Source organism: Phacochoerus africanus, chromosome 10 (genome assembly GCF_016906955.1).
Source record: "Phacochoerus africanus isolate WHEZ1 chromosome 10, ROS_Pafr_v1, whole genome shotgun sequence".
Classification (NCBI taxonomy): Eukaryota; Metazoa; Chordata; class Mammalia; order Artiodactyla; family Suidae; genus Phacochoerus; species Phacochoerus africanus.
This window is the reverse complement of record NC_062553.1, coordinates 3,220,288-3,242,950: the sequence shown is the minus strand read 5'-3', so window position 1 is coordinate 3,242,950 and position 22,663 is coordinate 3,220,288. Positions and strand designations below refer to the sequence as shown.

Genomic DNA, 22,663 nt, shown 5'->3' with positions numbered 1-22,663 from the left:
ATTTCTTAAAATTATATGCAAGGAGCCAGGACTTTTGAAAAGGACAAAAGACATGCCTTGTGTTACCCTATTTCTGTGTCACCGAAACGAGTGGATGTCTAAACGTTCTTAAAGGCCACCACTTGTGCATCCACGAGAGAAACCGCCCCTTCCTTTTAGGTTTTAATGGACCAGGTGAAACAGGGCTGCCCTTCAGATTGTATGGAAACCAGCTGCAGGGTATTCCCAGCGGCCACTCTTGTCAAGAAATTTGCTTAGACCTCAAACTTGGGAGCTGGTCAGAAGGAAACGGGAGGTCTGTTCGGGCCTGGGCCGTGGTGCTCCGTCTTTACCCAGTGATGGGTGAGGGTGCGGGGGTGGGGGCTGGGGTGCCTCAGAGGAGAAGAGGGGCGCCGTGTGTGCACCTGCGTGTGTGTGGCGGGGGAGGGGGAGATGCTGGAGCTGGGTTTTGAGTTCCCGGGGTCGGAGGGGAACAGGAGACAGAGGTCAGGGTGGGACCAAGACAGGAAGGCGAGAAGCTCTGGTGAGCTCAGGACAGCTGGTCCAGGATGCGATGAGCGTGTTTGAGAGAAACACTCTCAGCATGTGAATTACTGGAGTTCCTGTCGTGGCTCCGTGGGCTAAGAGCCTGACTAGGAACCATGAGGATGCAAGTTCAATCCCTGGCCCCGTTCAGTAGGTTAAGGATCCAGCATTGCCATGAGCTGTGGTGTAGGTGGCAGGCACATCTCGGATCCTGTGTTGCTGTGGCTGTGGTCTAGGCCAGCAGCTGTAGCTCCCATGAGACCCCTAGCCTGGGAACTTCTGTATGGTGCCCTAAAGAGACAAAAAAAAGTGTAAATTACAAATGACAGTGTATATGTGCTGTTGAAGGGACATTCCACGTTAAAAATGTGACTTGCCTAAGATGATTTAAAAACAATAGCCATAAAGCATTCAAGGAGCCCCCTCTGTAGCTCAGGATGTGGGGGAGGTGGAGAAGTGGGGTAAGGGGTTGGGGGATCACCCACCACCTTGGCCCCCTACTGCCTGGGGGCTGCAAGGCACAGAAAACCATTCCACCGATGCGCAAAGGCCCTGTGGTCCCCTGGTGGGGGTGGAGCCCCTGTCCAGAGTCCCAAGCTAATGAGGGTGGAATTGCCTGTGGGGGCCCCTGGAGCAGCTGGGAGGCATCCCTCTTCCAGCAGGTGGACGGGGGGAAGGCCCCCTGCCTGTCCCTGAGGGAGGAGGGTGCAGGGAACAGGTGAGGTTTATGCACACATCTGGGCCACGGCCAGCAGGCCGCAGGACCCCCACTTCTGGTGGGTGAGATGCAGGGAGGCGGCGACTTGGTGGAGAACGTGGGTGTCCCTCTCTGGGGTCCTGACTCGTGCTGGCCGTCTAGGTGTTTGTGTTCCTGGAAGACCTAGCGGGGGCCCTGTGCCCCGGCATGACTAAAGAGCCACACCCAGCTCTGCCACCTGCCGGCTGCAAGGCCTTGGCTTAGCCCCCCTGTTCCCAAGCCTCAGCGTCCTCGTCTGTGTGCAGACAAGGAGGCCACCTGGAGTATTTCCTCCTTCCAGAGGCCTGTCTGGGCCACCCGATCTTTTGTCCTTGAGGACTTGGCAGGGCTTCATTCATTCATTCACTCATCCCACACACTCCCTGAGCGCAGGCACCCCCAGCTGTGAGCTGAGCCGTGTGCTGGGCCAGGAAGAGGACTCAGAGGCAGGCCTGGCCTTTGAGGAGCTCCCTGGCTGGAGGAATCAGTGACAGATTCGCGCAGTGAGTGCTGGGGCAGAGGGCCCCAGAAATGCTCCTCTCCCGTGTGGCATCACAGAGGGCTTCCTGAAGGAGGTGGCATCACAGAGGGCTTCCTGAAGGAGGTGGCGCGTGAACTGAGTCTTAATGTTCAATGGTGGTTTGCTCTGACTGGTGATGCTTATCCGAGATGCTTTTCTTAATTACATCCTATCTTCCTCATCCTCACGTGGTTGGCCTTTGGGGCGCATGGGTCTTTCCTGTAGGTGGGGCCACCCGCAGGGCTCATGTGCAGTTCCCTCTCGTCAGTGGTCTAGAACTCAGTCGCCGTTGGCATCCCCTCCTCCCACACGTAGTCTGCCAGGTGAGGGAGAGAAGAGGGCAGCCTGGGGACTCTGGGAGCCCTCCGACCAGCCCTGCCTCAGGGACCCGGACTCTGCTGCCGTCCCCCAGCCAGTGCAGTGGCCGTTCCGCCCCGCCCTCCACCGCTGGCGAGTGACCTAGGACCTCGAAGCCCCTGGGGCCCCCCCACCCCCCGCTCAGGGCCCCGCCCCCTGAGCCCCGCCCGCTGTCTCCCGCAGGTGTTCGAGGAGGAGCACCACATCCTCTACCTGGACCACGGCGGCGTGATCGTGGCCATCAAGGACACGCCCATCCCCCTGAAGATCCTCAAGTAAGGCGGGCGGGGCCCCGCCCTGGGTGCGGGGGGGCGGGGCTTCCCTCCACCTGGGACCCCACCCTCAGGACTCGCCCCAGAACGGCCTCCCCCTGTGGCCCCAGGACCGTGGCCCTAAACCCTAGCACAGGGTAGCGGCAGGCTCGGCGCAGCCCCACCCCTCGAGGGCTGTTCCCGCCAGGCCTGGGGAGATGAGGAAAAGGGGACTCATGACCCAGCATGGTCCGCGGGTCCGAGGGAGGCCTGGAGCTGCGAGGAGGCGCCTACCCACCCCATCCTGGAGGAGCCGGAAGGGCTTCCCAGAGGAGGTGACTGTCACGCATGGATAGGGATTAGTTACGTGAAAGAGGTGGGGGCAGACAAGGAAGCCAGCAGCTTGTCTCCAGGTCAGAGTGGCCTTGGTGTTCGCCTCGGACATCTGAAGGGCTGTTGTGGGAAAGTGAGGGCAGGTGTGAGCTCTGGGCTCGTCTGAGAAGGCAGAGACAGGGGAGCTGCTGGGCAGCCGGTATCACTTTAGTCTGAAAAAGATCTTTCTGCAGCAGAAGCTGGTGACACTGCAGGAGGCCACACTGGGAGGCAGTAGGCTCTGTGAGTGACCCAGCCACCTTGGGCTGGGCTCAGGTGTTGGGTGGGGCCAACCTGAATGTTTCCGCGGCCCGGGTAACTCTGCACCCCAGGGGCTGCCAAGCAGCTCTTTGGGACTCAGATCACCCCAAGGTGGTGACCTCCCTTCTCCTGGCAGGTTCAGCGTGGACGAGGGCCTCACCTGGAGCACGCACAACTTCACCAGCACCTCCGTGTTTGTGGATGGGCTGCTGAGTGAGCCGGGGGACGAGACGCTGGTCATGACGTGAGTGTCCGTGGGAGGCGGGAGGCAGGGCAGAGCCGAACCCCAGACGGGCCGTGGGGGAGGCTGCCCCGGGCCTCGCTGCTCTAGGCGGGGTTAGCACGGCCCCCCACCCCGCCTCCCCCCGCATCCTGCCGGCTCTCGCCTCCATCCTCACCCCGGCCCCCCGAGTGCTCGCTGTCTGCTATTTACCCCCACCCGCCGCCGCTGGGAGGTGGCTGCTCTGTTTCTATTCAGCGACAGTCGTCATCTGCCCAGGGTCGTCTGGCTGGTGAGGGGTGAGCCCAAGTGCCAAGGGGCAGCTCTGGGTCACGGCCCTTCGGCCTTTCGAGATGGTGATGACGACAGTGGTGGTGGTGGAGGTGAGGTGGTGGTGACAATTGGCTGATGGCACTTGTGAAGGACTTGCAGGCGCGGTGCACAGAGAGGACCTGAGACGCGAAAGGGCCATTGTGGGGCCATCCAGGCTGGGAGCCCAGCCTCACGACCCTGACCCAGGTCAAGGGCAGCCCCATGCAGAGCGGCTCCCAGCCCAGGAGCAGAGCGCGGACAGCTGGGGACTGAAAAAGTCACCCAGGGTTTGACCGCACCCTATGGCCTGGTAGAGTGAGAAGGCGCTCGCCCAGAACCTGTAACGAGGGGCCGCCTGTGGGAGCCTTCTCCCTGGGCACCTGTATAGGCTCGGCTCATTCATGGGCTGCATTTCTAACAGTTCCGCGAGGCAGCTGCGCTTGGTGCAGGAGTGCGGGCCCTGTGTGCGCCGTGTGCCCTTTATTGATGACACCTGTACTGGGGAGGACGATGGCCCCCCCGTTCCTGCCCACCCTGGACCCGTGGATGTGACCTTACCTGGGAGGCAGGCCTTTGCAGGTGTGACTACTTGAGATGAGTCTACCTGGGGGTCGGGGGCGCGTCCTAGAGGAAGAGGAAAGACCCAGACAGGCAGGGAGGACGCCCTGTGAAGACAGAGGCAGAGGCCCGGGAGGTGGCCACAGCCCCGGGGACACTTGCAACCTCAGCAGCTGGAAGGAGCCTCCCCTGGGGCCTCCAGAGGTCTGGCTCTCTGAACACCTGGATCTCCGAGTTCCTGCCTCCAGCACGGTGGGGGATAAGTTTCTGTCCCTTGAAGCTCAGGTTTATGGAAGTTTGTTATGGTGTCCCCAGGAAGCCACCTGATACCCCATGACTCCTGCCCGTGCCGGACGCTGGGAGGGGATCTGCCCTGCGGGCACCTCGGCTTCTGGTTCTTGCTCTCCCCAGGCAGACTTTGAGGAACTCCTGAGGGCGGGCCTCAGGCCGTTTGCGGCACCGGCAGCCGTCTGAGGTCCTGCCAGACTTAAATCCCGCTCCAGTGACCCCTCCAGGGGGTGTCCCAGGCTACCAGGACTGCGCCAGCCTGGCATCCACGCTGTGTCTTTCTCAAGATGGCCTCTTGCGACAAGTGCTGGAAAGAAGCTTTATTGAACACCTACGCGTGCCTGGAATGCGTGTGTTACGTTATTTCATTTTATTCTCATCAGAAATCTCCGGGAAAGGGTTGCTTTCCCCCTCTTCTAAAAGTGCTAAAATTCAACAATTCCACACCTAGAGAGTGGCCCCCTGCCCGTCAGATCTGGAGGGAACCCATGAGCAGACCTAGAAACACTGGGGGAGGACGCCTCACGCTTCTGGCTCTCTGATCACCCCCTGCCCCTCCTCCGTGGCCCTGCCATGCGGTACCTCCTTCCCGACGTCCCCTTGTCCCCTCGCCGCCTGTCCCCTCATCCCCTCGTGCTTTTGGAAGCCTCGGTCTAGGATGGGGAGGGAGGGAGGCCGATTCCAGCCTGGCTGACGCAGTGCGGTCTGCGTGTGGCGGCCGGGCTTTGCGGCTTGACCGGTTCTCCAGGGCCAGAGTCCACCACGCAGAAGGGAAGGGTCAAAAAGGCCAGAAGCCATAGACGGCCTTGCTGGTTCGGCCGAGGTTGAACCGTCGGCTGGGTCTGAGCCTCAGCATCCCCGGCTGAGATGTGGGAGCCCTGTCTACCCCACGGCGTGGACCTGGGAGCTGCAGGAGGTCAAGCGTCTGTCCCTGCATCGGGGCTGGGCTCAGCCCCGGAGACAGCCCGGTTTTCATCTCCCACCAACAATGGGGATTCTTTTTCTCTGGAATGCTAGGGGCGGAATTCAGAGCTTGATGCTGTGAACGTCTTACGTTTTTTTTAAGCATCAGAACCGCTCCTACCAGCCTTCTACCTCACTCTGCTACAGCTTCGGGCCACGTTCAGATTCCAGTTGGCACAGAAATAATTCAGGCTGGGAAAGAGGAAGCACACTGGCAGGTGGCACCAAAACATTCATCCCTCCAGACGGTCGGAAGCGCCCCCCCCTCAGGCCCAGCAGCCCCTCACCCCGCTCCCCTCCTGCCTTCATCTCTCCCTCGCTATCTCTCTGTCTCTGTCTCCCTCTCTCTCCTTCCCTCCCCACCCTCCGTCTCCGTCTCCCTCCCACTGTCCTGTTTCCCTGCAGTTGAAAGCACTTCATCTCCTGAAACTTAGATTAGCCAGTGACAGGTGTTTCTCAAAGTGTCAGCTGAGCCTGCAGGTTTCATAAGAAGCAGGATTTCAGAGACAAGCAGGGGATGACTTCCCGGTGGGGCCCCTGCAGCCAGCGGGGGGAGCTGCGCTGTGGTCCCACGCGGGGCTGTGCCTGTCTCCCGGGCAGCGCATCACAGCCTCGCAGTCACCAGCCCCGGGGACCCATCGTGGCTCCCCCGGGAGGTGGGCCGCAGCCGTGCCATCCTGAGGGGGGGGCCTTGCTTCAGCCTCCTTGGCCGTGAGGTGGGGTAACGATACGTTCCCCGTGGGGGTTGGTGGTGCGTCAAGCACGTGGCAAGTGCAGACCACACGTCCGCCGTTCCTGCTGTTGTCACCTTCACGACAGCCTGGCTTCCAGAGGAGCAAGAGACGTGACTCGGGCTGGTAAGGACACAGAGGTTGTCCTTAAAGACGTTCCTTCTGTGAGATAAGACCCTCACGCTCTGTTTAACCAACCCAGCCGGCTTTGCCTGGGAGAACGGGACGCTTGGCAAAGAAAGTCCCCACGTGGTACCACCTGCAGGGAGAGGACTCTCACTGTCAGGATGAGGGTCTGGACAGATGACCAGCAGGACACCTGCCTGGCCACGGCCACCACCATCCGGGCCACCCACGACCCCTCTGTTGGAAGCAGCCCCTGCGGGAGCAGCTAGATGAAACGGAGAAGTGGCCGTGGGCATTTGGTCCTCGCTGGGCCACGTCTCCCAGCGGCAGGAGAGGCCCCTGGCTTGGACTCGCACCGCAGACAGCAAAGCGGAGTGGGATTTGCTGGCAAATGACATGGGCCCGAGGCCGGGGCTGGAAGGAGGAACACAGGGGGTCTGCAAATGCCTGGCTGCCGGCGACGGGGAGAGAGGTGGGCGGGAGTGGTCAGCCCTCTCGGAGCCCAGGTCAGGGCACAGGGCCACAGAGGAGGTCAAGGCCAAGACCGAGGAAGGCTCTGGGCTGCGAGGACCAGAGGAGGCCCCTGCAGAGTCTCCAGTCTTGTCTGAAAACAAAGGTCATGCTTTCTGCTTTGGGGGCTATTCTGGCAGTTGAGGTATAGTGTGTGTGTGTGTAAACCTCCTCTAGGTGCATCCTACACAAGCCGTCACTGATCCACCATTGATCCTGAAAGGCCAGTGCTATTGTCCCTAATTTAAAGCCAAGGGAATGGAGGTACAGAGAGGAATGGACCTGCTCAAGGCCACAGACACAGTACACAGATAGCAGCCCAGGCCTGTCTGGCTCAGAGGTGCCCTATGGAGCCCAAAGTCCTCTTGAAATAGCAGCCTCAGACATTCAGAGTCAGCCATCGCGTCCCCCAGAAAACACTCCCCGTGTTCCAAAACTTCTCAAATATTATCCTAGAACAGGGCTAGGTCGTTTCAGACCATGACTGGCCTTCCCCAAGGATCCACTTCCTGTGGGTGTACTTGGAAGGAGATCAAGACCAGAGGGGGTACATCTCCTCCTCCATCCAAATGCTTGACCTCTGGTGATACAACCCGAATGCTCTGGGCTGGACTGGAGAAGGAAGTGCAGGCTGGGCCCCTCATCTGTGGTGGTGTTTGGAGCCCAGGTGTGAGATACTGGGAGGATCAGGTAGAAATCCTTTAAGCAGCAGCCTCCGCAGAGAGTGAGGTGTTTCAGCACAGTAGGCACTCAACAAATAACGGCCGAGGGAGCAGAGGCACAGACAAGCTGTGTGACCCTGAGCAAGTTACTTAACCTCTCTGTGCCTCAGCTTTCCTTTCTGTACTATGGGTTGTGGTGAGGATTAGACCAGACAGGGTACGAGGAGCTCCAGTACATCGTGGGGGCTCCAGTCCCCTGCTTTCTCCAGCGCCGAGGCCAGGGGGCCCCGTGGCCAACATCGCTCTGCATCCTTTCCACCTCACCACCCTGAGCCAGTGATGCTTCTCTTTGGATTGTCGGTTCTGCTTGGAGTTAAATAGCCTGCGGCCCAACTCCGCAGAGCAGGGAAGCTGTAACATGGGTCCCCTGGTAGGGTCAGGCTGACAGAGGCTGGGAGAAGCCACCTGGCACCGGAGGCAGGCGTTTGATCCCAAACCATTCTGCAAGACGGAATTCTGCAGGGACCAGCACGAGGGCTGCGGGAGGGCCGGGCTCTGGACCCTCCTGTCCATTGGGGATGGCATCTGTGCTTACTCACTCCCATGCCATCACGGGCCAGGAGGGGTCCTGGGGGCACTGCCATCAAAGCCCAAATGCTGAGGTCGGCCAGGCCCAGTCCAGGTGCCGCGAGTCTAGTCCCAGGGCAGCGCAGTGATGGCAGAGGAGGCAGCTACTGCTGGGCCCGCCGTGCAGGTGGCCCCTGAGGCCTTGGGGGAGGTGATGGGCACTGGGGGGGGGATGGCCAAACTAAGGTGGTCTCCCGCCCCTCCCCAGCGTCTTCGGCCACATCAGCTTCCGCTCGGACTGGGAGCTGGTCAAGGTGGACTTCCGGCCCTCGTTCTCCAGGCAGTGCAGCGATCAGGACTACAGCTCCTGGGACCTCACCAACCTGCAGGTGTGTCCGGCCGCAGGCCCCCCTCTGCCCAACGTAGCCCCATGCTGCAGGGCCTCGGGGCCTCCCTCAGTGCCGGGTCCTTCCACAGGATTTTCTGGCCCCTCTGGTGCCCGGGGCTGCCTGGGCCAGGGTCTGCCAGCACTCTTGGGGACACCTGGGGACAGGTGGACAGGCCCTGACCTTGTCTGGCGTCCGATGTGCTCAAGGTCCAGGACTTCTCAGGCTGAGGGCAGGGAGCAGGGCACAGCGATCATACATTAGGTAACATCCCGTGGGCCTTACCCCGCCCCATACCCTCAAACACACACGTTTCTACAGCCAAATGTGTACCAGTCACATAGAGGGGAATAGACCAGGACCAGAAACGGGCTCCCTGTGCCGTTCAGACCAGGGCGTGCTGCCCAAGGCCAGGACTTCGGTGGGGGGGCTCTGGAATCTCTAGGTACCCCCCACCCATTCCTGCCACAGTGCCTGCTCACAGTTTGGTCTGTTCTGCTCATTGGCTGAGGACCTACCGTGTGTCCCATGAGCCTTGGAGGCTGTGGTTTGTCCCACCTCCAGCATGGGGCTGGGGACGGGGCGCTGAGGAGTATCAGGAGCCTCCTCCCCAGCCTGGGCACACAGCAGGTGCTCAATGAATGCTGGCGTGGGGGGCGGGAGGCTCCGACACACACACCCCGTCCCCCGGCCTCGGATGCCCTGCCCGACGGTGGCCTGGGGCTGAGGAGCAAGCAGATCAGCTGGAGGAGGCCGTGCAGGGCGGGCGGCCGTCTCAGGTGGCCCCTCACGCTGACCCTCGCTCGCAGGGTGACCGCTGCGTGATGGGCCAGCAGAGGAGTTTCCGGAGGAGGAAGCCCACGTCTTGGTGCATCAAGGGGCGGAGCTTCACGGCGGCGCTCGCGGCCCGCGTGTGCCAGTGCCGCGCCTCGGACTTCCTGTGGTGAGGGTCCCGCCACTCCATGTCCCTCGCCACCTGCTGCCCCCTCGGGAGGGAAGTCTGAGAGTCACGCCCCATCCCTTCCCCCTTATTTGGGGCTTTCAGCCCAGTGACAGCCCAGCCCACAGTCCCAGCCAAATTCCTGGCTCAGACTTAGCACCAGCCAGGTGGCCGGGGCCAGGAAGGGGGCGCGGGTAGCAGGAACAGGCCAGGCATCCTGGGTGCCTGCGGTGGCCCCCAACCCCTCCGCCTCAGTCCAGAGACTCTACTGAAAGCCTCCTGGCCACTCCCCTGCTCTGCTCAAAAATGTTCTAGAATCTGGCTTGCCAGGTCTCTGGCCCACCTGCCTCTCCAGCCATCCCACCCAACCTCACCATCCTGCCACCTCTGATCCCCCCTGTAGGGCCTTCCCCCCTTTCTCCCTCGCTGCCTCATGATCTTCCTTTGAGATTCAGCCCACCTCCTCCAGGCAGCCCTCCAGGACACCCAGATGGGGCTCACTTCTCTCCTGTGATTTCCCAGAATCCTCTGTGCATCCTGTCTCACCTGGAAAGTAACTGCGAGCTTTCAGGCCTTCGTGAGAGTGGACCTGCCTCCGTGTGCTCAGCATGCGGTGCAGAGTCGGGCCTCGGGGTGAGGCCCCTGCCCCAGGCTGGCTCCCATCTCCAACGGCGCCCGTCCCCTGACGGTGGCTTTTTCCTCCTGCAGTGACTATGGATTTGAGCGTGCCCCCTCCTCGGGGTCCGACGCCAGCACGTGCTTTGCCAACTTCTGGTTCAACCCCTTGTCCCCGCCTGACGACTGTGTCCTGGGCCAGACCTACACCAGCAGTCTCGGGTGAGTAGCCGGGGCCGAACACGTGACCCCTTCCGCCTTCCTGCCTAGGGCCCGTGGCTCCCGCGTGGGGAGGAAGACGTTGGGGCTCCTGGGCGTCACCCCAGGCACTGCCCCCACCCCCAGGCTCTCCAGTCTGAGCCATGGGGCTGGCGTCAGGGAGAAGAGGTGCCTTGAGCTGGCGCTGGACAGAACGAAGGGCAGAGAAGTTCCAGATGCCCTGTAGCTCACGTCCCCTGGCCTTCTGAGCCCCTGCAGCACCCAGCGAGCCAGGCCTGAGTGGGCCAGGAGAGCTCACACTCCCTTTAGACCTCGGCTCGAACGGCGCTTCCTCCAGGAAGCCCTCCCTGACTTAGCCCGGGTGCCCGGCTTACCTGTCCGTGCCTGCATCCCGGTTATTGCCATCACTCACCCAGGTGAGCTCCACGACCCCCCGCAGGTGCTCCCTCAGTGTGTGTGTGCTGACCCCAAGCTGTATGGATGGTATCATGCTCAGCAGATGTGAGCAGTTAAGACACTGGTCCACCAGAGGCTGAGCGTCATATAAAAATGGGAGGTCCGTGCAGCTCCCGAGGCCCAAAACATGCTTCATCTAAAGGCAGCTGCTTCCCCCTGAGCAAGTTTTGAGATGGCGCAAAATGCCTGCGGACTTAGGAGAAAAATCCCCGTTACTGCCCCCGGGATGGGGCCGGGCAGAGCCTGAGGCAGCAAGAAAGAGGACCAGGAATTGCAGGCTTGGATGCCGGGGGCATAAATCCCATCCCCCATCCATCCACTCACTCATCTCTCCATCTGTTCCTCTGTCCATCCATCCTCCGTCCATCCATCTACCCTCCTGTCCAGCATCCATCCATCCCTCCCTCCCTCCAGCCATTCATCTCCTTCTTCTTCCACTCAGGCACCCGTCATCCCTGCTTCCCCCTCCATCGTGCAGCCACAGCAGCTGCTCCAGTGCCCCCACCAGGGCTTGGCAAGCAGGCTTCTTGTCTGAAGAATAAGAACCAGGACCCCTATGGAGAGCAAAGCGTTTCATTTCACACCGTTTGCACACTCTGGGCGCCAGGGAGCTAGGGGCTCCTAGGGCGCGTGTTTTCTCTAAATGAATCAAATCTGCCTTTGGATATAAACTTCTGAACGTCATTCAGCAGCTGAGCCGTGAGGTCAGGAGGGGCGCCAGGCACAGGGAGGCAGGCAGTGATGTGAGTTTTACAGACCCAGAATCCCTGCGCAGCCTGAGGGAGCATCGCAAGCGGCAAGTCCAAAATGCCACCTGAGCAGTGGTTTCCCGTCATCTCCTAACAGTTTGTTAGGAGCCCACCAGCCCCTCTCCACCCTCATCCCACACCTGCTCCCCACACTGGGCCATCCACCCCAGGGCCTTTGCACATGCTGTTTCCTGGGTCTTTCGGGGACCAGATTCCCAGGTGCTGCCCCTCCTGAGCACCTGACACAGTTGTGATGTTGCCTTGATGTGGAGACGCATTGGTGAGGTCTGCCTCCCCCACTGGACAGGCCCCAGCAAGGACAGGGGCTGTGTCACCCCCCGTCCCCAGCACCTGACACACTAGATGCTCAGCAAGTTCTTGTTGCAGGAAGGAGTTGGTAAAGCAGCTGGCATGTGGTCCCACTTTCTTAATGTCACAGGGAGAGGAGCCCCCTGGGAGCATGTTTGCCCAAAGCCACGTGGCACGTTAGCAGTAAGGCCCGAGCTGAACCCCAGCCCCTCTCCGCTCCCTGTCCCCCCGGGACCACATTTGCCAGTGAGGCCTTGAAAGTCAGCCTGGCTCCTTCAATCCTCCCCTCGACAGAATGGCAGCTGTTATTATTATTATTATTATTGTAAGTAATACCATCGGACCAAGGACACGTCCAGTGACTGAAGCAGGTCCTGCTGCTCCTGGTCCTTCCCTCCACTAAGCCTCCGCTTTCTCATCTCCGAAATGGGGCAGAAGTGGCACACAGGTCGAGTTGGGAGGAGGGCGGGAGCTGGCGAATGGAGGTCACAGGCCAAGGGCCCCCGCAGGGTGACAAGCAGGTCCGGCCGGCCTGCAGGGCCCGTCCCACCCCGCCTGTCTGCAGACACCCCGACCCGCTCTCTGACCGCAGGTACCAAAAGGTGGTGTCCAGCGTGTGTGAGGGCGGCGTGGACCCGCGGCAGAGCCCCGCGCAGCTGCAGTGTCCCCTCCTGCCGCCCCGGGGCCTGCAGGTCAGCATCCGCGGCGAGGCGGTGGCCGTGCGACCGGGAGAGGATGTCCTGTTTGTGGTGCGACAGGAGCAGGTGAGGGCTGCCTCCGGGCCGGCTGGCGCCCTGCTGCCGTCCCCGCGGGGCCACGTCCGCTGGGCAGACAGGACGGGGTGCCGCGTTCCTTTCATCTCAAGTCACTTAAGGCAGCGTCTCCCTAACCGCAGCAGGTGCAGCCGGCACAGGCCCAGGAGACACGGCCCCAAACACTCTGTGTGGGGATGTGTGTTAACCGGGCGCTCATACCAGACTTACTCATTCCTGTGGGAGGCAGTAACATTTTTCAACCTCTAATTTTTTAATTATACGGATTCAGTTAATTTGGAATCTTAAGAAGAACAGGAAGTTTTTTTTTTTAATTAATATGGGAGTTCCCGTCATGGCTCAGTGGTTAACGAATTTGACTAGGAACCATGAGGTTGCGGGTTCGAACCCTGGCCTCGCTCACTGAGTTAAGGATCCGGCGTTGCTGTGAGCTGTGGTATAGGTCGCAGACATGGCTCGGATCTGGTGTTGCTGTGGCTGTGGTATAAGCTGGCGGCTCCAGCTCCGATTAGACCCCTAGCCTGGGAACCTCCATGTGCTGCGGGTGCGGCCCTAGAAAAGGCAAAAAAGGAGACAAAAAAATAAAATAAAATAAAAAATTAAAAAGTTAATATGTACGGAGCTCCTACTGTGGCTCAGCGGGTTAAGGACCCGACTAGTATCCACGAGGTTGCGAGTTTGACCCCCAGCTTCGCTCAGCGGGCTAAGGATCCGGCATTGGCCTGAGCTGTGGTGTAAGTTGCAGATGCGGCTCGGATCCCGTGTTGCTGTGACCGTCGTGTAGGCTGGCAGCTGCAGCTCCGGTTCAACGCCTAGCCTGGGAACTTGCATATGCTACAGGCGCAGCCATAAAATTGAAAAAAAAAAAAGTGATTGTGTATAATCCTCTACTACAGATAGATTTTGTAGCAGATGGTGGTAGGTATGTAGACGATGTAGCGTTGTGTAAATAGACCCCAGGAGCGACTGACCGGCAGAGAGGGAGCGGATGGAGCCACGTGAAAATGGACGGACGGCTGTTGCGGGGCATGTAGCGTGTGTGTGTTAGGTACACACGAGCGTGTCCTGCCATCTCCTCCCGGTCCCTGGTGTTCCATTTTCTTCTCATTTTAAAAGCAGTACATACCTTCGTAGACACTGGAAAAACAGTACAAACCCAGGGATGTACGTGTCTCCAAAGCCCGTGTCCTCCCAAGGCAATAACTGTTCATCTTTGGTTTTCTTCCCGTGTATTTTCATGAGCAGGTGTCATGCCTATTTTTCAGATTATAGAAGTAGCACATGCTCAGGGTGGAGCGTTCAGAAGCAGAACTTAGAAAAAGTTACCAACCTGCAGGAAATTCAAACCAATGGGAGCGCGCAGAGGAAGTCAGACGCGCCTGTGTCCTCCCGGGACCCCAGCCCGGCCCAGCCCACGGCGCTCCTGGGCATCTGGGGCTGTGGTGGGGCAAAGTGAGTGGGGCTCTAGAACCGCCTGTGCTTTGTCCAGAGGTCCTCCCAGATGTGCCCGTGAGGCTGACAGAGGCCTTCACCGCGGGCACTCTGGGCCAGGGCGGAGCTGTGCACACAGGCGCCCACCTGTCACCTCTGGCAGCCCACGGGCTGTGCTCCCGGCAGCTGGGTTTGTAGCCAGGGAAGCTGGGGCTCAAACAGGTGCAGCCACTCCCCTGAGGCCACGGGGAACAGGTGACAGAGCTGAGGACTGGGGACTCCAGGACCGCGCCTGGCTCGTGGCCCCCAGACCTGAGCTGTCCCGGGGCAGCCTCCCCGCCCTCCTGTCCCCGTCCCTGCGCTGATGGGGCCTGGCCCCGAGAGTCCCGCTCCGACCTGGGGCAGCCCTGGGGCGGTGGCGAGGCTCTGCTCACAGCACAGGAGGACCCAGCCTCTGCCCAGCTGGGGGCCCCTGGGGTCCTCAGAGGGGACCCAGCTGCCACCCAGAGCTTCAGGACAAACTTGCAGGAAAAACGGCCGCCTGCTGCCCCCTAGAGCCTGGAATCCCAGCTTAGTCACACCCAAGATTCTCCACTGGGAGCCCAGAGGGGACGCTGGCAGCCCACCGCCCACCCCTCTTCCCCGGGGCTGGGACCCTCGGCTGCCACAGGGGGAGGTGAGGGAGTGACAGAAAGAGAGAGGGTTGGGGGTCCATGTAAATATCTAAGAACCGGAAATAAGATCTGCTGGAGAACCGGACCCACACAAAGAGCCCCGGTGGCTTTGGCACCGGAGCAGAAGCATGTCGGTGGTGGGGGGGTGGCTGCCACCGAGGGACATCCAGGGAAAATGAACCTCGCCCAGAACCTCACACACGGTGCAAGAGCAACGCACAGTGGGTCCCAGACTTCAGTGCAAAATGGAAACCTGTGAATCTTTTAGAAAAAGGACGGGGGAGGACGTCGGGGTCTAGGGCTAAGCAGGGGCTCTTAGACTTGACCCCACGAAGGAAATGTGATAAACTGGACCTTGTCAGCATGTGACACTTCTGCTGTAGTGACAGAGTCTGTTAAGAGGATGAAAGACCGCCACGCAGGACATAATTTATAAGCCCCGTGTCCAGCAAGGACTGGCACCCAGCATGTGTAAACGGCTCCCGGAACTCAACGGTGAGAAGACAAACAATCCAGCTAGAAAATGGGCAAAGGACAGAAGCATTTCACGGAAGAGGGTGTCGAGCTGGCAAATAAGCACGAGAAGCCACGCTCAACTTGACAGAGCACGTCAAAAAGCCGCAAGGGCATCACGGCGCCCCCACCCACCGGGACGGCGAAGATAAACCAGCGCTGCCGCCAAATGCTGGCGAGGGTGCTGGGAAACTGGGCCCTCAGCCACTGCTGATGGGAATGCAAAATGGTGCAGTCGCTCTGGAAACTTCGGCAGTTTCTTCAAACATGCGGCCACTGCAGGACTCAGCAGTTACAGCCCTGGTAATGTATCCCAGAGAAGCGAAGACTTGGGGTCACTGGAAAACCAGTGTTCGTGGCACCAGAAACAGCCCTCCTGCCTGCATGGGCAACAGACCAGCACACGGTGGTACTTCCATCCCCTGGGCACTGCTCAGATACAAAGGAACGGACTCTCTGAGTTCCCTGGTGGCTCAGGAGTGAAGGACCTGGCGTGGTCCTGGCGGTGGCTCAGGTGACTGCTGTGGTGCAGGTTCGATCCCTGAGCCACCAGTGTGACCGAAAACAAAGGGGGTGGGGGGATAGATGATCCACACAGGCCGCAACCTGGGTGCGTCTCCGGAGAATTAAACTGAGTGAAAAAGCTAAATCCAGACTGTCTGGCGCCCTTTACAGAAGAGTCTCGAAATGATGGAATTATAAAAATGGAGAGCAGGTTCTAGTCCCGTGGAGTGGGGGCTGTGACAGGGCGGCAGGAGGGACCCCGGTGGTGACTCTGCTGTCCCTTCTCTTGGGTGAGTCGGTGTCGGCTCTGCATTGCGGTGCTGGTGTTTTGGAAGATGCGAGCCTGGCTCGAGCTGGGTCCCTGGGACGTGGGTCTCCCTGTCCCGCTCCGTCCGTGGGGAGGGGCAGCCGGCCCGGCATGAAACACTTGAATGTCTTTGATGAGCTCAGTCGCAAACACACACGCACAGGTTCGCGTGGAAAGCTGTCGGCGGCAGGGGTTAGAGTGACTCAGCAGCTTTCCTGTCCGGCTCCTTCTTCTTCTTTTCTTTTCTTTTTCTTTTTGTTTCTTTCTTTCTTTTTTTTTTTTTCTTTTTAGGGCCACACCCGCAGCGTATGGAGGCTCCCAGGCTAGGGGTCCAGTTGGAGCTGTAGCCGCCGGCCTACACCACAGCTACAGCAACACCGGATCCGAGCCGCATCTGTGGCCTACACCACAGCTCACGGCAACGCCGGATCCTCAACCCACTGAGCGAGGCCAGCGATCAGACCCACGTCCTCATGGATGCTCGTCGGGTTCATTCGCGCTGCGCCACGACGGGAACTCCGCTCCTTCTCGTTGCCTCTTGTATCCTCTCCTCTTCCTGCACTGACACTGAACCGCTTTTCTGGTCACGAGGGTTGTCCCAACCAAGGAGACGTTTCGGCAGTTAAACGTGTGCTCGGCTTAGCCGCTCGCAGGCAGGATGCGGGGTGCCCTGGTGGGTGGAGCCCCTGCCCGTCAAAGCCGCAGGTCCCCACTCAGTCAGAAGCACCTTCTGCTCCCAGGACGCAGCAGGGACCCCCCTCCCGGAGCCAGTCTGGACTTGAGACCCTCACCCCTGTGACGCTGCCTTTAAGCGGAGGGCCCCCCAGACCGAGAGCCAGCCTGCGGGGTCTGGACGCAGCGCTTCTGTCTTCCAACCCATAAAATGGGGATAATAGAAGAGCACACTTGCATAAGGTTCCCGAGGCCATTGCAACAGTGGCCACAAACGGGGAGGCTTGATACAACCCACATTCCTTGCCTCACAGTTTTGGAGGCCGCAAGGCCAGGACCAGGGTGTGGGCGGGGCTGTGCTCCCTCCAGAGGCTGCAGGGGTCCCTGGCCTGTGGCCGCATCCCTCCAAGCTCTGCCTCCGTCTTCCGTGGCCTCTCTCCCGTGTCTCAGATCCCTTCCTTTCTCACATAAAGCCCCTGTCACTGGATTCAGGCCTGTGCTCATCCAGTGTGACCCAAGCTTAACGAACTCCCCCCACAAAGACCCTGTTCCCAAGGAAGCTACATTCTGAGGTTTCGGGGGGGACCTGAATTGGGGGAGGGTGGGCACGGGTCAGCCTGTTACGCCACAGTTGTGAAGAAACTCAGATGAACCATCAAAGTGGTCCATCAGGTGGTCAGGCCTGGCGGGTGTACAGTAAGAGGATTGCGAAGCGGTTAGTAATGACCCCGTCTCTCCCCTGGTCACCAGGGAGTGGTTTCCTGGGCGGTCCTGCCGCGGGGGCGGGGGAGTGGGGGGAGAGGCAGGGGTGATGGGGAGGGGGGGGGTGTGAAATGACACAGGAACTCCTTCTCGCCCCAGGGTTGGCAAAGTGGTGGTTTCCTTCCCGCGACTCCGGGAGGAAACTCGGTCCCTGGGAGGCTAAGGCTCGTGGCGGGCAGTGCGCAGGGGCCGTTAGACAGCCCGTGGGGGCGGACGCCGGGGAGAGGCCGCCGCTCCCCGCACAGACCCCGTGCAGCCAAGCTTCCGTCCTGCCTGAAACAAGATAAAGAGAAACGCGGGGAGCACCGCAGCCGAGAGGGAAGGAACGGTTTCTTCGTTTTCTGGGGACACACACGTTTCTCGTTGTGTTGCCGAAGTGGTCCAGCCCTCCTGGCTCCCGGCTCAGGCTGGCAGCCCCCCGGCCACACCCCGGCTCAGCCTCCCTGTGCGCCCGACCTTCCCCGTCTCTGCGGCAAACCTGTCCCTGGCCCCTGCTCCCTTCAGCCTCCTAGAACTCTCAGCCCTGCGGCCCAGGCTGGGGGCCCCAAGGGCAGAGCAGACCTGGCTCCCCGGGGGCCCCAGGCCCCTCGCTTTGAGGAGAGCCGTGAGGGGCCGGCTGGCTTCGTGACCCTCTTCTAAGGGGCCCCGCGGTGTTCCCTGCAGGGCGATGTCCTGACCACCAAGTACCAGGTGGACCTGGGGGACGGCTTCAAGGCCATGTACATGAACCTCACGTTGACCGGGGAGCCCATCCGGCACCGCTACGAGAGCCCCGGTATCTACCGCGTGTCTGTCAGGGCTGAGAACATGGCGGGGCACGATGAGGCGGTGCTGTTTGTCCAGGTCAACTGTAAGTCCATTGCCCCCTTGAGGCCAAGTGTCACTCCCTGTGACAGAGAGACCTGGTCCTTGGGGAGGCACGGGGAGCCCAAGGGCTGGGAGGCAGGTGGGCTGGGCTCCATCCGGTCCACACTCCTGGTGGCCTGTGCAGCAGTGAGGATGGTGGCGGTGATGGTGGAGGTGACGATGGTGGTGAAGGGGGTGGAGGTGATGGTGGAAGCGGTGGTGGTGGTGGTGATGGAAGTGGTGCTGATGGTGGTGCTGGTGGAGGTGATGGTGGTGGTGGTGGAGGTGATGGTGGAGGTGATGGTGGTGATGGAAGTGGTGCTGATGGTGGTGATGGTGGAGGTGATGGATGGAGGTGGTGGTGGTGATGGAAGTGGTGCTGCTGGTGCTGGTGGTGGTGACGGAGGAGGTGGTGGTGGAGGTGATGGTGGACGTGACGGGGGTGGGGGTTGTGGCGGTGCTGGTGGAGGTGCTGGTGGTGGTGGTGATGGAAGTGGTGCTGATGGTGGTGATGGTGGAGGTGATGGATGGAGGTGGTGGTGGTGATGGAAGTGGTGCTGATGGTGCTGGTGCTGGTGACGGAGGAGGTGGTGGTGGAGGTGATGGTGGTGGTGGTGGTGGTGATGGAAGTGGTGCTGCTGGTGCTGGTGCTGGTGACGGAGGAGGTGGTGGTGGAGGTGATGGTGGACGTGACGGGGGTGGGGGTTGTGGCGGTGCTGGTGGAGGTGCTGGTGGTGGTGATGGCAGAGGTGATGCTGGTGAAGAGGAAGTGAGGTTGGTGGTGACAGGGACCAATAGCAGCCTGCAAAGTGGCCGGGGCCCTGATGCCCCCTAACCTCTAACCTTTTGTCTGCAGCCCCCCTGCAGGCCCTCTACCTCGAGGTGGTTCCTGTCATTGGCGTCAACCAGGAGGTGAACCTCACAGCTGTGCTGCAGCCCCTGAACCCCAACCTCACTGTCTTCTACTGGTGGGTCGGTCACAGCCTGCAGGTACGCTGGCGGCGCCCTGGCAGCCCGTCCTTCCTGCGGCTCCCATCTAGAGGATGGGTAGAGGGTGGGGCGGGCGCTGCCCTCCGGCATGCAGGGCAGGACACAGTGTGTGGCACCGTGGAGGGGAGGCAGGTGCACACCGCCCCTTCTGCAGGCTGAGCACCTGCTCGGGGCGGGCGTGTGGAGTGCGGTGGACGAGGCTGAATCAGATCAGACTCTGTCTCACCTGGGGAAAGACTTGTGGACAGAGTAGGTGACCTGAGTGAGGGTGTGACAGGTGTCACAGGAAGGGAGCAGGTGGCACGACTGAGACCAGGCCATTTCTGGTTTGAGTGTGGGGTGTGGCCAGGGAAGGCTTCGTGGAGGAGGGGGTCCCTGCGGCGGGGCCCAAGCCCGGAAGCCTCACCCCGAGCCGTGGTTGGGTCCTTGGAGCGTGGGGAGCGAGGCCAGATGCCAGTGGGAGGCCTGAGGGCCTTGGGGGCGGGGCTGCCTGTCCTTAGCCTGGGGGCCTCGAGACCCAAGGGAGACCCTTCCCTCATTCAGCAAACCGCAGCGCTGCGCCCCAAGCAGAAAGCCCCCAGACAGTGGCTGAGGGCCCCGCGGGAGGGCCTGGGGGCTCCGGACTCTGCTTCCCTGGAAGCCGGGTGGGGGGAGGTCGAGGAAGGGGCTCGCACTTGGGTTCGGATCACAGCCGGGCCACCTCCCGCTGCTCTCTGGGCCGGTCACTGCACTCCCCCGCCCTGAGCCTCTAGCTCCCTGTCTGCAAGGTCTGGGGCAATAGTGTCACCCAGTCTGACGTGTGTGCCTGACCCTATGGGCTGGGTGCTGAGCCAGGCGCTGGGGGTCCGAGGATGAAAGTGGCACGGCCCAGCTGAGCGTGGGGAGGGAAGGTGGCAGCCTGGCTGTCATGATGGGCCTTCAACACCGTCCACAGGGAGGGGACTTGGAGCCTCTGGAGGGGAGGGGACCCTGAGAGATTCATATCCGTGCTGGGGAGCCTAGAACCAGGGGTCCCTCAGGAGCACGCTGGGGCCACCCACATCCTAACAAGAGCGGGCAGAGTGGGTGTTCTTGGTGCGGCCCTGGACAGCAGACCGACCACGGGGCCAGCTCTCCAGCCCAGCCCTGACCTCTGCTCGTGCCCGCAGCCCCGGCTCTCCCTGGAGAACTCTGTGACGACGCAGTTTGGGGACCCTGGGAACGTGCGGGTGACAGTGCAGGCTGCCTGCGGGACCTCGGTGCTGCAGGACTCCAGGGTGGTCCGCGTGCTGGGTGAGTCCCCTCCCCAGGGGTGGGCAGCACAGCGTCCCCTTCTCCGGAGCCTCACGGTCGGGAGGCAGGCAGTGTGTCCACTGTGTCCTGGTTACCTGGGCAGCCCCGGCTGGGCAGAGGGCTGGCAAACACGGCTCTGATGCCCGCAGCCTTGCTAGCCTCAGTCTCCTGTAAATTAAGTACCTACAACTCTAGTATCCATGGCACCCACAGGCCTCAGACAGCACGAAGGACTTGGCAGGGTCACCCCAGCAGCAGTAGAGCCAGGACTGGGCACAGGGTCTGCCCGCCTCCCAGGCGCCGTCCGCAGCCCCCACCCCGTCGTCTGGGGACTGTCACGTGATTGTGTCAGCTTTGTCGGGAGCCCTGCTCTGAATCGGTCCCCCATCTATCTGTGCTCACCTGTGCCCCCCGCCCCCGCCAGGGCACATTTACAATAGAAAAGCAGTCCTAGGAATGGGAGAGACCCTCCCCGCCCAGCGCCAGGTCGTCCTCGGCACACCGAAGAAACCTCGCTCTGCTTTAGGAACGGCCTCTCCCTGGACAGCAGCCGTCCGTTAACTACGGAGGGTCGGCCTCGGCCATTCCTTCCCGCACAGACAGGTGCACACCAGGCCCTGAGCCCAGAGCCTTGAGACAGTCCTCGCCGCTCCCGCCGCCAGAGGCTGAGCTCTCGGTTCACAAGGCGCTTGTCCCGCAAGCCGCCCCTCCCTGCAAAGCCAGCGGAGGAAACCGAGGCTCAGGGGCGAACGGAGAGATGACGGTTGGCTCTGTGGCTCCTGATGCCGGGACCTTCGCCTCTTTCAGGTCTTTCAGGTTTTGTTTTGTTTTTTTTTTTCCCACTGCCTGCTCGTGGCACTAGAATAGATTTCAGAGTTGGAGACCCTGGAAAATGTGAAGGAAAGAGAAGGCAGAGCCTCTGCTCTCGAGGGGACTCTTACTCTGGTGGGGGGATCAGCCCGGGCAAAGTCCATGGATCCCTGGGGGACAGGAGGCCAACCTCGTAGGGTGTGCGTGTCCTTGTGAGGTGATGGGGCAAGTCACAGAGCAGGCTTGGCCCGTGCCAGGCCCTCCCTCCCAGGTCACTGCCACTGTCCTCGTCATCGTCGTCTTTGTTGTTGTTGTTGTTATTATTATTGTTGTTGTTGCTAAATGGCAGCCAGGGATGGGGGCTCTGCCCAGGACAGCCGCTGGCACACAGACGGGGAGGGATCGTGTTTCCCCAAAGTGAGCCACCGGACGCAAAGCCAGGGCCAGCCCTGGGCCATCGGCTGGAAGGATGCAAGCGGAGCCAGGCCCAGGACCCATCAGCTCTCCCGTCTCTGCCTCTTTCCAGATCAATTTCAGCTCGTGCCTCTGCAGTTTTCCAAGGACCTGGACGCTCACAACCCCAACACCCCCGACTGGAGGGAGGACATTGGCCTCGTGGTGTCCCGGCTCCTTTCCAAGGTGCCCCCCGCCCACCTGTGGCAGAGCCACCTCGGCCTCTACAGGGTGTGGGTGCCTCCGAGAAGCCGGGGCAGGGAGGGCGCCGGAGCCCCCGGGGCGGGCAGGGTGGTGCCTGAGTCCCGATGTTGTCCCCTTCGGGCTGGAAGACCCGGATGCCTGGAAGCCATTTAGAGCCCTCTTACCTGGCCCTGGGGGACATGTGACCAGACTGTCACCTTGCAGAGGAGGGACCGGACTGCATCCTCTGTGCACATCTAGTGAGCACCAGCTGTATGCACAGGACACAGTTACTGTCCTCCAAGGGTCCAGCGTCTCTTTAACGTGCTTTTCACGTACTCACTGAGTTTCTCTCCTGGGCTGGGTACTAGTGACAGGGACGGTCAGTGGGCCACTACCTCAGAGGGCTCTCCGGAAGCGAAGACAGAGCACCAGGGCGGGCGGGGGGCACTCGAGGCCCCTTGACCCCCCCTCCCCCAGGTGGAGAAAGTCCAACCCCCTAGAGTCATCCAGGGCTGTCACAGGCTGAGACCCAGCCTGGCCATACCTTCCTTTGGGTTGTTAATAATTCGGGTATTATTGTCCTGGGCATTGAAGGATGACTAGGAGTTTGCCAGAGGAACACGCCTGGAGTGGGACTTCGAGGAGGCAGAGCTTTGTGGGTTGAGGGAGCTGTATGGTCAGGAGCCCTGACCCCTGGGAAGACAGTAGCTGGGGAGGGGTCTGCTCACCCTCAAGTGAGGTGGGGTGGGGGGCAGGCCTGGTCGAGCAGAGGCTGGCGTCGGGGGAAAAGGCTGAGGGGCCAGGAGAGCTGGGCTGCAGGAGAGGGAGACAAACACT

At 61.0% G+C, this 22,663-nt stretch overlaps 1 protein-coding gene across 4 annotated transcripts in view; it reads left to right on the top strand.

Annotated features, from left to right (window-relative positions):
- The window catches only part of SORCS2 (sortilin related VPS10 domain containing receptor 2), a 463,077-nt gene that overhangs the window by 430,018 nt on the left and 10,396 nt on the right, over window positions 1-22,663 (top strand). For all 4 annotated transcript variants that reach the window (XM_047798311.1, XM_047798308.1, XM_047798310.1 and 1 more), the window contains exons 13-22: window positions 2,322-2,413; window positions 3,159-3,266; window positions 8,228-8,348; window positions 9,155-9,288; window positions 9,994-10,122; window positions 12,226-12,397; window positions 17,933-18,119; window positions 18,972-19,105; window positions 20,254-20,377; window positions 21,714-21,826. In XM_047798311.1, the coding sequence (XP_047654267.1) occupies window positions 2,322-2,413; window positions 3,159-3,266; window positions 8,228-8,348; window positions 9,155-9,288; window positions 9,994-10,122; window positions 12,226-12,397; window positions 17,933-18,119; window positions 18,972-19,105; window positions 20,254-20,377; window positions 21,714-21,826 (1,314 nt within the window). The remainder of the gene's footprint in view (window positions 1-2,321; window positions 2,414-3,158; window positions 3,267-8,227; window positions 8,349-9,154; window positions 9,289-9,993; window positions 10,123-12,225; window positions 12,398-17,932; window positions 18,120-18,971; window positions 19,106-20,253; window positions 20,378-21,713; window positions 21,827-22,663) is intronic.